The 11463-nt window shown below is 42.0% G+C and overlaps 1 protein-coding gene across 4 annotated transcripts; it reads left to right on the forward strand.

Annotated features, from left to right (window-relative positions):
* The first annotated feature begins 3931 nt into the window (after nucleotides 1–3931).
* On the forward strand, nucleotides 3932–11046 carry LOC125542627 (putative disease resistance protein RGA4). Of its 4 annotated transcripts, none has more exons than XM_048705726.1 (5): nucleotides 3932–4271; nucleotides 5913–6042; nucleotides 6154–6335; nucleotides 6895–10050; nucleotides 10704–11046. In XM_048705726.1, the coding sequence occupies exon 4, from the start codon at nucleotides 6972–6974 to the stop codon at nucleotides 10029–10031; it is 3060 nt and encodes a 1019-aa protein (XP_048561683.1). In that variant the 5' UTR covers nucleotides 3932–4271; nucleotides 5913–6042; nucleotides 6154–6335; nucleotides 6895–6971; the 3' UTR covers nucleotides 10032–10050; nucleotides 10704–11046. The 4 variants fall into 4 exon arrangements, with proteins under 4 accessions (XP_048561683.1, XP_048561682.1, XP_048561681.1 ...); XM_048705725.1 differs by lacking the exon at nucleotides 3932–4271 and adding an exon at nucleotides 5174–5848; XM_048705724.1 differs by lacking the exon at nucleotides 3932–4271 and adding an exon at nucleotides 5174–5782.
* Nucleotides 11047–11463: the final 417 nt, after the last annotated feature.

Raw genomic sequence — 11463 nt, forward strand, 5'->3', positions numbered from 1 at the left:
AAATCAAGAAAATCAGTAGTTCCATTCATCTTCTCCAGTTAACCTGAGTATTACCTCTACTGCATGCAGGGAAAGTTTCGTCTCAGTTGCTTGTGTTAGTCGCGCTCCTGTTGCTCCACAGATCACTTATGCTTGAACTGATCCTGTGCCGCTCTCCTCGATTTCGCAGGACTTTCAGCAGTGCCTTCTCAATCTAGTTACCGGCATGTAGTATTCAGGTATACATGGGCTCTCAGTGTTCTGGACGTCTGGATCTCTAACGCAATGTTACTCCTTTTGTTCACTTGTTGATCGGTAATCTTCTATTTTGTATTGCAGGTGTAGCAGCATGGTTTTCTCTTCGTGATTGACCGATACTCTTCTATTATCTGTTTTTATTATAGCTTGGGATGTCCACCGGAGTAAACTGCATCTACAAAATGATCACTTGGTTGTAAGAAGGGTGATCCTGTATGTAATGAGTTGGTTTCTTTCCCTAAACTTGAAAACCTGATCTTCATGGATATGCCCAACTGGGAGGCGTGGTCCATTTTTGATAAAGAAGTTGCTGCTGATGAACGGGGAGAGGATGGAGCTGCTGAGATTTGGAAAGAGAATGCCCCATCTGCAAGGCTGCGACTGCTGCCTTGTTTGGTGACGTTGTCCCTCCATGGCTGCCCGAAATTGAGGGATCTCCCGCAACAGCTTGGAAAAGATACCGCCTGTTTGAAGGAGCTCAGTTTAAGAAAACTAAACAACTTGAAGGCAGTGGAGGACCGCCCAGTGCTCTTTGAGGCCCTTGTTATTGGGGATTGTGAAGGCCTGGAGAGGATACGCAACCTCCCTCAAGTGACCGATCTACGTGTATATGCTTGTCCAAACTTATGCCATGTTGAGGGATTGGGTAGTTTACAGCAGTTGGGGCTGGGTGAGGATATGCAACAGGTATCTTCACGCTGGGTGCCTGGGCTTCAAGAGCAGCACCAGCAACTTCATGGTGAAGACCTGGATGTCTACACATGGCGTTAGATGGCACAAGGTATATATATGAACACTGCATACTGACTTCACCTCTTATTTAGACAAACTGTACCCCATTTCTGTATGTGATTATCGCAAGCCTACAAAATTGTAGCTATACTCATGCTAGATCTCAGCATGTACAAACTGTACCAACTTGTTTGTGATTTGTTCTTGCTTTGCCCACAGGAAAACATTAATCAGGTCTTATGTATGTTTAATCACATTAAGTGCTTGTCAATTGCCATAGATAGATATACTTATTATTCTGGTCTGTGTTGTTGGCAGCATAAGACCGATGGCGTGGTTCACTTCAACAGGCAAATCATCAGACGTAGTACCATGATGAAGATGTTGGAAGCCTGTCAATGCTGAAGATGTGCAAATACCATGATGGATGTGTAGCGAGCTTGTGAAGGAATTGCCCTGTTTTCCTTTGGGCATGTGTCCTGGAAATACTACTGTATCGAATTTCCTTATGCTTATTTCCGAATTTGGGCCAGAGGCCTTTGCTGTATTGAACCAGAGCCTGTGTGGTATTGTTTCACTTATTTATTCCTAAACTTGAGGCTGAAGTCATTTGTTGCACCGAACCTGCGTGGCATGGTTTCGCTCTTTTTACTTTACCGATGGATTTCGTTTTGACATGATTTTTTTCCCAATGGAGGTGATGAATTTCCTTTGATTTTGTTTCTGAACTTCGGCCTGAGGCTTTGCCTGTGTAACCTGTAAACATGTGTTGTATTGTGTCGTCAAAGTACATTATCAGAAGGATTGTTTAACGGGATTCCAAAACCAACAGTAATACAGTACTCCATCCGTCCGAAAATACTTGTCATCAAAATGAATAAAAGGGGGTGTATCTAGATGTATTTTAGTTCTACATACATCATTTTTTATCCATTTTGATGACAAGTATTTTCAGACGGAGGGAGTAGTATATAGGCTGAGTGAAGACGGTGATGATGTGCGCAATGCGGTAGAGGTCGTTGCTGCTGAGCTCTGGGAGGTACAACAGATGCGCATCCCGTTAAAGAATCATACGAAGGCAACTATATGTGGCTGAAAGGTTAAGTATGAAGGGCAATCTATCTTCCCTGCAACATAGCCGAAAGAAGATCAAGGAATTCGTAGAAACTGGTGCTACACCATCTTGCCAGAGCAAATAAAATAGTGCAAGCGATGCTCTTCAGTAGAGTACCATCTTTTCTGCACTCAATTAGCTCAACGCAAAGGGTTTGCACTTGCCAAAGGTTTTTTTATCGAACTCCCTAGCTGGGCGAAAGACTGGTCGAAAGGTTGAAATCGTGCCTTTGAAATTCTGAAGGTGCATTTGAATGATGGGGGATGGAATAAATCGACAAAATGCAACGGGGAAGGTGGTGGCCTGCACCTGCTGAGCTAAGATGTGCAATGCGGAGGACTGCTAATTATCGTTTGCTCAAGAATATTAAGGACGCAATCTCCAAGTATTAACTTTTTCCCCTTAATTCAGATTTCAGAGGCGTGCTCTGCTTGCTCAATAGCTAGACCCAAGTCGTGCTTGCATTTCTGGCAAAAGAAAATAAAAGTTGTGCCTGCTTGACTGCTCCAAGTGAACTGTACTGATTTGTCAACTGTATCTTTAACATGTCTCGGTGAACGTCCTGGAAGGACGAGTTACACACTTACACATGGCTTTCTTCACAACTATACCTGGCCATCCGTCGGGCCGGGCCTAACAAAGCCCGAAGCTAAAACCCTAGGGCTGGGCTTGGCCCGGCCATTGGACCTAGATTTCAGGCTCAAGCCCAGCCCGTCAGTGAAAAACCCCGCCGCACCTCGTGCCTTGGGCCGGGCCTCTTCCCTAAAATGCAAATATGGCAAGCCAAGGCTCGGCCTAGCGTGTCGCTTGGGCTCAAAACCTAAGCCCAGGCCCGGCCCATGGGCAAGACCGGGCTGGGTTTCCCATGGCCAGGTACATTCACAACTCCTTCGCTCTCGCCCGTTAGGGCCGCAAAGGCAATATCTCGCCTATTGTTACATATAAACCACACCAGCCTCTGGTCCCCGATACAGACTAGTAGGTAAAAGAAAGATACAATTTCATGCGCTTTTTGTTGAACCTATGTTTATATGTCGGTTTTCTTGACCCGGCAGCGAAAGGCAAATGTGGTTTCCTACTTGTTTTTGGACCGTAATTTTCATTTTTATTTTCTTTGAGCTTTTCTTGCAATTTTCTTACTATGCAATTTTTTTTAATTTTTTTCTGAACTTTTCTATTTATTTTATTTTATTATCTATTTTCTTTTCTTTTTTATGCTTCTTTATAGGTTTTCCATATTTTCGGTTTCTTGTTCAAAAAGCACGTGTCCTTTTGAAAATACGCAAATAAATTCTAAAATTATGCAAACACTTTACAAAATTACACAAGCATTTTCTTAAAAGTCCATGAACATTTTTAAATTACATGAATAGTTTTAAAATATATGATTTTTTTTTTAAAATGCATAGGACTTTTTTTCATGAACATGTTTTAAAGTACATATAATTTCGTCCCAAAATACATCAGCATTTATAGAAGTACATAAGTGAACATGTTTTGTTCTTTTTGTGTATATATATGTTTTCCAACGTACTATTTTCCTGTTTCATTTGTTTCATTTTCTATTATTATGGTTTTAACTATTTAATTTTTAATTTTTTCATTTTCCCATTTTAACTCTTTTTAGAAAACATGAAAAACATTTTTTAAAACTTGATTAATATTTCTTTTAAATATGAGACGATATTTTTAAAATAGAATGGAAAATTTTCAAATACATATTAAATAGTTTTCATGATGAATATTGTTTTGAGACATAATGAACCTTTTTTTAAAACAAGCTCAACATTTTTACAGAGGCACCCCCGCTGGGGACGCCAGGTGCACATGGGAAAAAGGAGCCCAAGGGGAGAGGAAGGCCACGGGGTGACAGCTGGCGGCTGGGCGTCGACGTGCTCGCGCCCGAGAGGAGGGAGAGGAGGCGGGGTGGTGGCTGGGCTGCCGTTGCCGTTGCCGCCGTCGTCGCCGCCGTCTCCTCTTACTCGCACGCCGTCGCTGGAGATAATCAGAGGGCACCCAGCTAGCCCCTTCTCTTCGCTTCGCCGCCATGACCAAACCTCCATCTTCCCGCGTCTCGCCGAAATTCATGCTCCACTGCACAACAATCTTCTCCGAGCGCCATCACTACTATTATTCGGGGTCAGATCTGACTGGAGACTATTAATTTGGGATCAATCTGCTACTGGAGGTAAGGTACATAGATTTTGGTTGAACACTAACTACGTAGCTAATTACAATGCATTGGGGAGGAGAGGATTTCTCTGTGCAAGAAAGATAACATGATCAGTGTCTTACTCTGTTCATTAAGTACTACTCCCTCCGTTCCTAAATACTCGTCTTTCTAGGCATTTCAACAAGTGACTACATACGGAGCAAAATGAGTGAATATACACTTTAAAATATGTCTACATACATTCGTATGTAGTAGTCATTTGAAATGTCTAGAAAGACAAATATTTAGGAACGGAGGGAGTACTACATAGTACTCCCTCCGTCCCAAAATTCTTGTCTTAGATTTGTCTAAATACGTTTTAGTATTAGATACATCCGTATCTAGAAATGTCTAGAAAGACAAATATTTAGGACGGAGGGAGTAGTATCTATATCTGGATGAGGATGAGGTGGGCATGTTAATTACGTACAACAATGCAGTTAAATACTCCCATTAGGACTACTCTAAGTGCGGCTTGGCTTAAATTACACACCAATGTAAACAAGCAGATTGGCAGTCTCTTTCACAAGACTCTGCACGCCATCCCAGCTCTTCACCTTTGTTGCATATGCTGTCTCTTTTAGACGCGAGCGGAGGAGGGGGACGGCTTTAGCATCTAGTGTTTGCTTCTGGGTATCCCACCAGTTTTTCATTTCCTCTATTGCTTGTCTCCAATAGCCGGCCAATAGGCTTCGGTAAGGCATAAGGAAATCAAGCAGATAATATCAAGGTTATTTTCATTCTATTCTTTCCAATTAATAAGCTTGTAATTAGATATTCCCATCAGGACTCGGCAGTGATGAATGCTGCCAGTAAATTAATGTCAGTGGGCAGTGACGAATGCTACTAGTAAACTACTGCACATAAATCACACTAATATAAGCAGCTTGTAGTCTCTCTCAGAAGACTCGGCACGCCATCGCAGCTCGTTGCCTCTGTTGAATTTTCTGCATGCCCAGCCATAGCCTTGCATTTTTTTTACCCAAGCAGAGGAGGGGGACGGCTTTAGCACCTAGTGTTTGCTTCTTCTTGGTATCCCACCGGTGCTTCATTTGCTCTATTGCTTGTCTCCAATAGCTTGTCATTGGCTTTGGTAAGGCATAAGGAAATCAAGCAGAGAATTTGAAGACTATTTTCATTCTATTCTCTCCAATTAATCAGCTTGTAATTAGATATATTCCCATTAGGACTGGGCGGTGATGACTGCTACCAGTAAATTAATGTTAGTGGGCTGTGACAAATGCTACTAGTAAATTACTACACAACAATGACACTAAGCAACTTTCTATAGTCTCTTTCAGAAGACTCGGCACGCCATCGCAGCTCGCTACCTTTGTTGAATTTTCTGCACGTCCAGCCATAGCCTGCATGTTTTTACCCAAGCAGAGGAGGGAAGCTGCTTTAGCACCTAGTGTTGTATGGTATCCAGCCAGTCTTCATTTGCTCTTGCTTGTCTCCGCCTCTCGAGTACGCTACTAATTGGCCTGGTAAAGCATTAGAGAAAAAAAATCAAGAGGATCCGAAGATTTCATTTGGTCCTTCTATTCTCTCCAGTTAATCGCCATTTGGTCCTTCTATTCTCTCCAGTTAATCGCCGTATGCATCTACTCCTTGCAGAGGAAGTTTTGTCTTGGTCACGTTTGTTCATTCCTTTCGTCTTGGTCCGCTGATCAATTATTCAAGCAGGATCCAACGAGTGATCCGGTGGAGAGAGGAAACAGTTTATGCTAACACACACCGTATCCAGGTATATGTTCTATTTGGTCTCACTGTTCTGCACTTGTGGATCTATAACACAGTGGATGGTACTTCTTTTGTTCACTAGTTGATCTATAATCTTGTACTATCTATATTGCAGGTCTAACAGCTCTGCAGTAGCATGGTCAATTACTCTCTGGGTGATTAATCATCCATCATCTATGTTCTGCGCTCAGCCTTGCTAGATCTTAATGACCATCAAAGCAAACTGGCTCTTCAAGATGATAAATATTGATCTTCGTTATTGACAGGTTTTTCCTTGTTGGAAGACTGCTTCGTAAGGTACAGACTTGCAGTCAACTTTACTTTAATGAATGAGTACAGGGAGTTGGTGGGTTTACAACCATGAGTGCCCACCATTGCACCCTTTGGGAGATTCATGCCATGATTCCTAGGCTAGCATGAGGAAAGTCAAATATATTTATTGATCAACAAGCTGGATCGATCACACAAAAATGATGATTAGTATATGTATATGTTTTAATAGATCCAAAAATAACTGAATGCAACACTTTTTTAATTTAGCGCATAGGATGCTATGTAGCTGCCATTTGATAGCCACCCTGTAAGCAAGCAATTAAGCGAACTAATCAATCATTTTAATATACAAACTGAGGCATGCGTCAATTTGCAAGCACAAGAATGAAAGGACATAATGCAGACTCGGGAATTCAGACCTCGGTACTTGGTTTGACCCTCCTGCAGAAATTTTAAATCGCATAGCTTCATAAGCAAAAGAAAAAGAGTAGTGATATATGTTAATATCTTCTATATCAGTGTAAGTTAGCGGGACTTGTCTCATTTTGAAGAATGGTAACAAACCTTGTGCATTCATTTTCAGCTTTCTGTTTTGTCATTCTCCGAAACAAGTCGCCCTGGTGTTTTTGTTGGATATCTGGTGCTGAGTTTGTCTGCTTGATGGCAACCATACTAGAATGTTTGCTTAGATCATGTGCCACTAAGTTGCAAAATATCATTACCAATGAGGTGATACTGATCCTAGGAGTGGAAAAAGAACTCACAAAAGTATTGCGACGAGTAGAATTAATAGAGTGTTGTATATATGATGCTGAGAAAAGGACAAAAGAGCTAGCAGTTAACAGTTGGCTTGGTCAACTGAGAGATGTTATATATGAAGCTGATGAAATCTTGGACGTGGTTAGATGTAAAGGAAGCAAGCTACTTCCTGAACATCCTTCATCATCGTCAAACAAATCAGCTGCACATAAAGTCCTTTCAGTTTCCTCTAGCTTCCGTAACATCGTGCCACGTCATGATGTTGCTGTTCGGATTAGAGCACTCAACAAGAAGATAGAGCACATTACAAAGGACAAGATATTCTTAACATTCAATAGTAATACACAACCTACTGGAAATGCTCCAACATCTAAACTGATAAGAAGTTCTGACCTTGTTGAGCCTAACCTTGTGGGAAAGGAGATCTTATATTCTAGCAGGAAGTTGGTGGACTTAGTGCTTGCACACAAGGAAAGTAAGTCTTACAAGCTCGCTATTGTTGGAACCGGAGGAGTTGGTAAGACGACACTAGCTCAAAAGATATACAATGACCCAAAAATAAAAGGAAGCTTCAAGAAGCATGCATGGATTTGTGTTTCGAAAGACTACGATGAAATTGGTCTTTTGAAAGAGGTTCTTCGTAATACTGGTGTGCATCGTAAGCAAGGTGAAACCAAAGCAGAGTTGCAGAGAAAGCTTGCAGAAACAATGAAAGGCAAGAGTTTCTTTCTCGTTCTCGATGATGTGTGGCGGTCCAATGTGTGGGTGGATTTACTAAGAATTTCATTACATGAAACAGTTGCTGGAGTAATATTGGTAACCACACGAGATGATCAAATTGCCAAGAGAATAGGTGTAGAGCATACCCATCGAGTTGATCTCATGTCAGCAGAGGTGGGGTGGGAGCTACTTTGGAAGAGCATGCACATTGATGACGAGAAAAAAGTGCAGAATTTAAGAAACATTGGGATTGAAATTGTTCGTAAATGTGGTTGCCTTCCGCTTGCAATCAAGGTTACAGCCAGTGCTTTGGCATGCAAAGATAGTACAGAGAATGAGTGGAAAAGGTTTTTGGGCAGATATGTTGGCTCCCAGGACATGCTCTCTGATGAAATAGAAGGAGCTCTGTATCTTAGCTACGATGACTTACCACATCATCTGAAGCAGTGTTTCCTCTATTGTGGTTTGTATGTTGAAGATTCTACCATTCTCCGTCGTGTAATTACCAGGTTATGGATTGCTGAAGGCTTCGTTGAGGAGCAACAAGGCCAAGTATTAGAAGACACAGCAGAAGATTACTACTATGAGCTAATCCATCGTAACCTCCTCCAACCAGATAAGAATAATTTTGACTTGGCTGGATGCAAAATGCATGATCTCTTAAGACAACTTGCTTGTAATATATCAAGAGAAGAATGTTTTGTTGGAGATATTGAATCATTAAGGGGTGAAGATATGTCAAAACTGCGACGTGTCACTGTTGTACCTAAGAAGGATATGCTAGTGTTGCCTAGCATGGATAAGGTAAAAGTTAAGTTGAGGACTTTCATAACTATTCGTGGTCCACATAGAATTGAGGATACATTGTTCAAGAGATTTCTGCTTCTTCGTGTTTTGGTACTGAATTACTCTCTTGTGCAAAGCTTTCCGGATTATATAGGAGAACTGATACATCTACGCCTACTTGATTTAGATTATACTGGCATATCTTGTCTTCCAGAATCCATTGGCTCCCTAAAAAACCTCCAAGTTCTTAGCTTGAGACACTGTAAAGCTCTGCACAGTCTTCCGTTGGCGATGACCCAATTGTGCAATTTAAGATGCTTTTTTCTTATTGGTGCAGACATAAATCATGTTCCAAAAGGGATAGGAAAATTGAAGTTTCTCAATGCTTTACAAGGATTTCCTGTTGGTAATGGAAGTGATAATGCTGATGTACAAGATGGATGGGAGTTGGAAGAATTGTCTTTAGTGTCCCAGATGAGGAGTCTTAATCTGAATAGATTGAAAAATGCGGCACATTGTACTTCAAATACAGTGCTCGCGGACAAAAAACATCTAAAAGTTTTGACACTAGAGTGGACTGAACAAAGAGAGGAAGAATATCAAGAAGAAGACATTTGCAATGCTGAGAGTGTCTTTGAGCAGCTAATACCTCCACGCAATTTGGAACAATTATTTATTAGATTATACTTTGGTCGGCGGTACCCCACCTGGTTTGGTACCACCTATTTGTGTTCACTCGTACACTTGGCCATCAGATATTCACAATCGTGTGTGGATCTTCCACCGCTTGGGCAGCTACCAAACTTGAAATATCTGTTAATTGTTGGATCATATGCACTTACCAAGGTCGGACCTGAATTTGTTGGTTACAGGAATCGTGATCCCATATGCAGTGAGTTAGTTGCTTTTCCTAAACTTGAATGGTTGATCATCAGGGATATGCCCAACTGGGAGGAGTGGTCTTTTTTTGAAGAAGTAGAAGAATTTGCTGTCGATGAAGGGAGAGAGGATGGAGCTGTTGAGACTCGTCCAGAGGATGCCCAATCTGCAAGGTTGTCACTGCTGCCTCGTTTGGTGCTGTTGAGACTCGAAAATTGCCCGAGGCTGAGGACTCTCCCGCGGCAGCTTGGAGAGGACACCACCAACTTGAAGATGCTCAAATTAATTGGAGCAAACAACTTGAAGGCTGTCGAAGATTTCCCACACCTCGCCGACCTCCTCCTTATTGAGAAATGTGAAGGCATGGAGAGGATCTCCAACCTCCCTCAAGTGACGAAACTGCATGTCCATGGTTGTCCAAACTTAAGCCATGTAGAGGGGCTGGGAAGTTTGCAACAGCTATGGCTGGGTGAGGATATGCAAGAGGTCTCTTCCCGCTGGGTGCCTGGGCTTCAAGAGCACCACCAGCGACTTCATGGGGAAGCCCTGGATGTCTACACGTTGTCTACCAGTTAGAAGGCAATGAAAGCATAAGGTATGAACACTGCATATATATTGGTTGGAAATTTTGTTTAATGTCTTCGATTCTCTGAACCATAATTCATATCCTGACAACACAATTTTTTGCTTCATCACATTGGATAGATACATAAACTGTACATGTTGTGCCGTTATGCTTATGCAACAGAAATGCTTAGTTCATCTGTGATTGTATATGTTCTGAAAGAGCTAGCTTTAGTAGATGCCCATGGCTGTAGATTGCAGTCATACAAGGTATTAAGTGTTGTATAACACTGCTGTAAATTGCTTATGTGTGCATTGGAAACCAATACTGTTGCTTAGATTCTCAAAATCTAGTTTGTTTCTACATTACGTGTATATGCATGCAGCACATACACTCTGACATGTGTGCCTCCATAAAATGATATTAGTAGTAATAGTTTTTGAGGCCTTGACCTCTTGCTGAGACAAACAATACCCGTGTTTTGTATGCGCGGTAGTGCAAGATTCCAAAACTGAAGCTACCCTACTCATTCTGGACTGCCACATGTTTGTGATGCTTTGATTAACTGAGGAATACAATAGATTTCTTGTAATGGATGCCTTGGTCTTATGTGCTTGTCGTAAACTCTTCTTCCTATGGTTTGTTCCCTAATTCAAATTATATGCTGAACATAATTGTGGCAGCCTGGACTGATGCCACAGTTCGCCTTGACGGGCAACATACTAAGCCTGTCGACGGTGAAGACGTGCAAGCACCCTGATCTACTGCAAACTGGTGAAGGAAGCGTCATGTTTCTTTCTCTTAGGGCAAGTGCCCTGCAACGTATCGAATTTGGTCTTGTATTTTTTTTCCTGAACTTGAGATGGAGACCTTTGCTGTACTGGAGATGTTACGCACGATTGATGTGTATCCCACGGATTTCCTTTTATTTCTTTCTGAACTTGGGGCCGGAGGCCTCTGCTGTACTGAACCTGTATTGAATGTAACAGATGATTTCCATTTTGGCATGATTGAATGCTTTGAGTAGAAGTGATGAATTTCGTTTTGTTTTCCTCTGAACTTGGGCTGGATCGTAAATCATAAGCAACAATAGTGCATACATATCCTGGTTATTGCAGGAAGTGGTGGACGAAACTGACAGAGCTGCAGACTGAACACGGCACGGCGTGTGCGGTGGCTGTTTGCTGAGCTCTGGGAGAACAACCAGGGCAGGAGGTACCCTGCGGCAGCTTAGAGCTCTGGAAGTTCGGCGTAGGGCGGAACCACGGAAGGTGACTAGGTCTGAGGCGCTCAGCTGCATTTTGAAAGCGTCAAGTATGAAGCTTGGAAGGTATGCTCTGTTCTCTGCAACCGAGCTGAAGAAAGTAGTCCCATCTGTCATAGCAATGCTCTTCAGTAGTAGTACTATCTTTTCTGAACTCAGTTTGTGTGTGATGGCGATGG

Source organism: Triticum urartu, chromosome 3 (assembly GCF_003073215.2).
Source record: "Triticum urartu cultivar G1812 chromosome 3, Tu2.1, whole genome shotgun sequence".
Classification (NCBI taxonomy): Eukaryota; Viridiplantae; Streptophyta; class Magnoliopsida; order Poales; family Poaceae; genus Triticum; species Triticum urartu.

Bases quoted from the DNA above. Each gene is read 5' to 3' on its own strand.
- LOC125542627 (XM_048705723.1), top strand. From the start codon at position 6,864: ATGGTAACAAACCTTGTGCATTCATTTTCAGCTTTCTGTTTTGTCATT.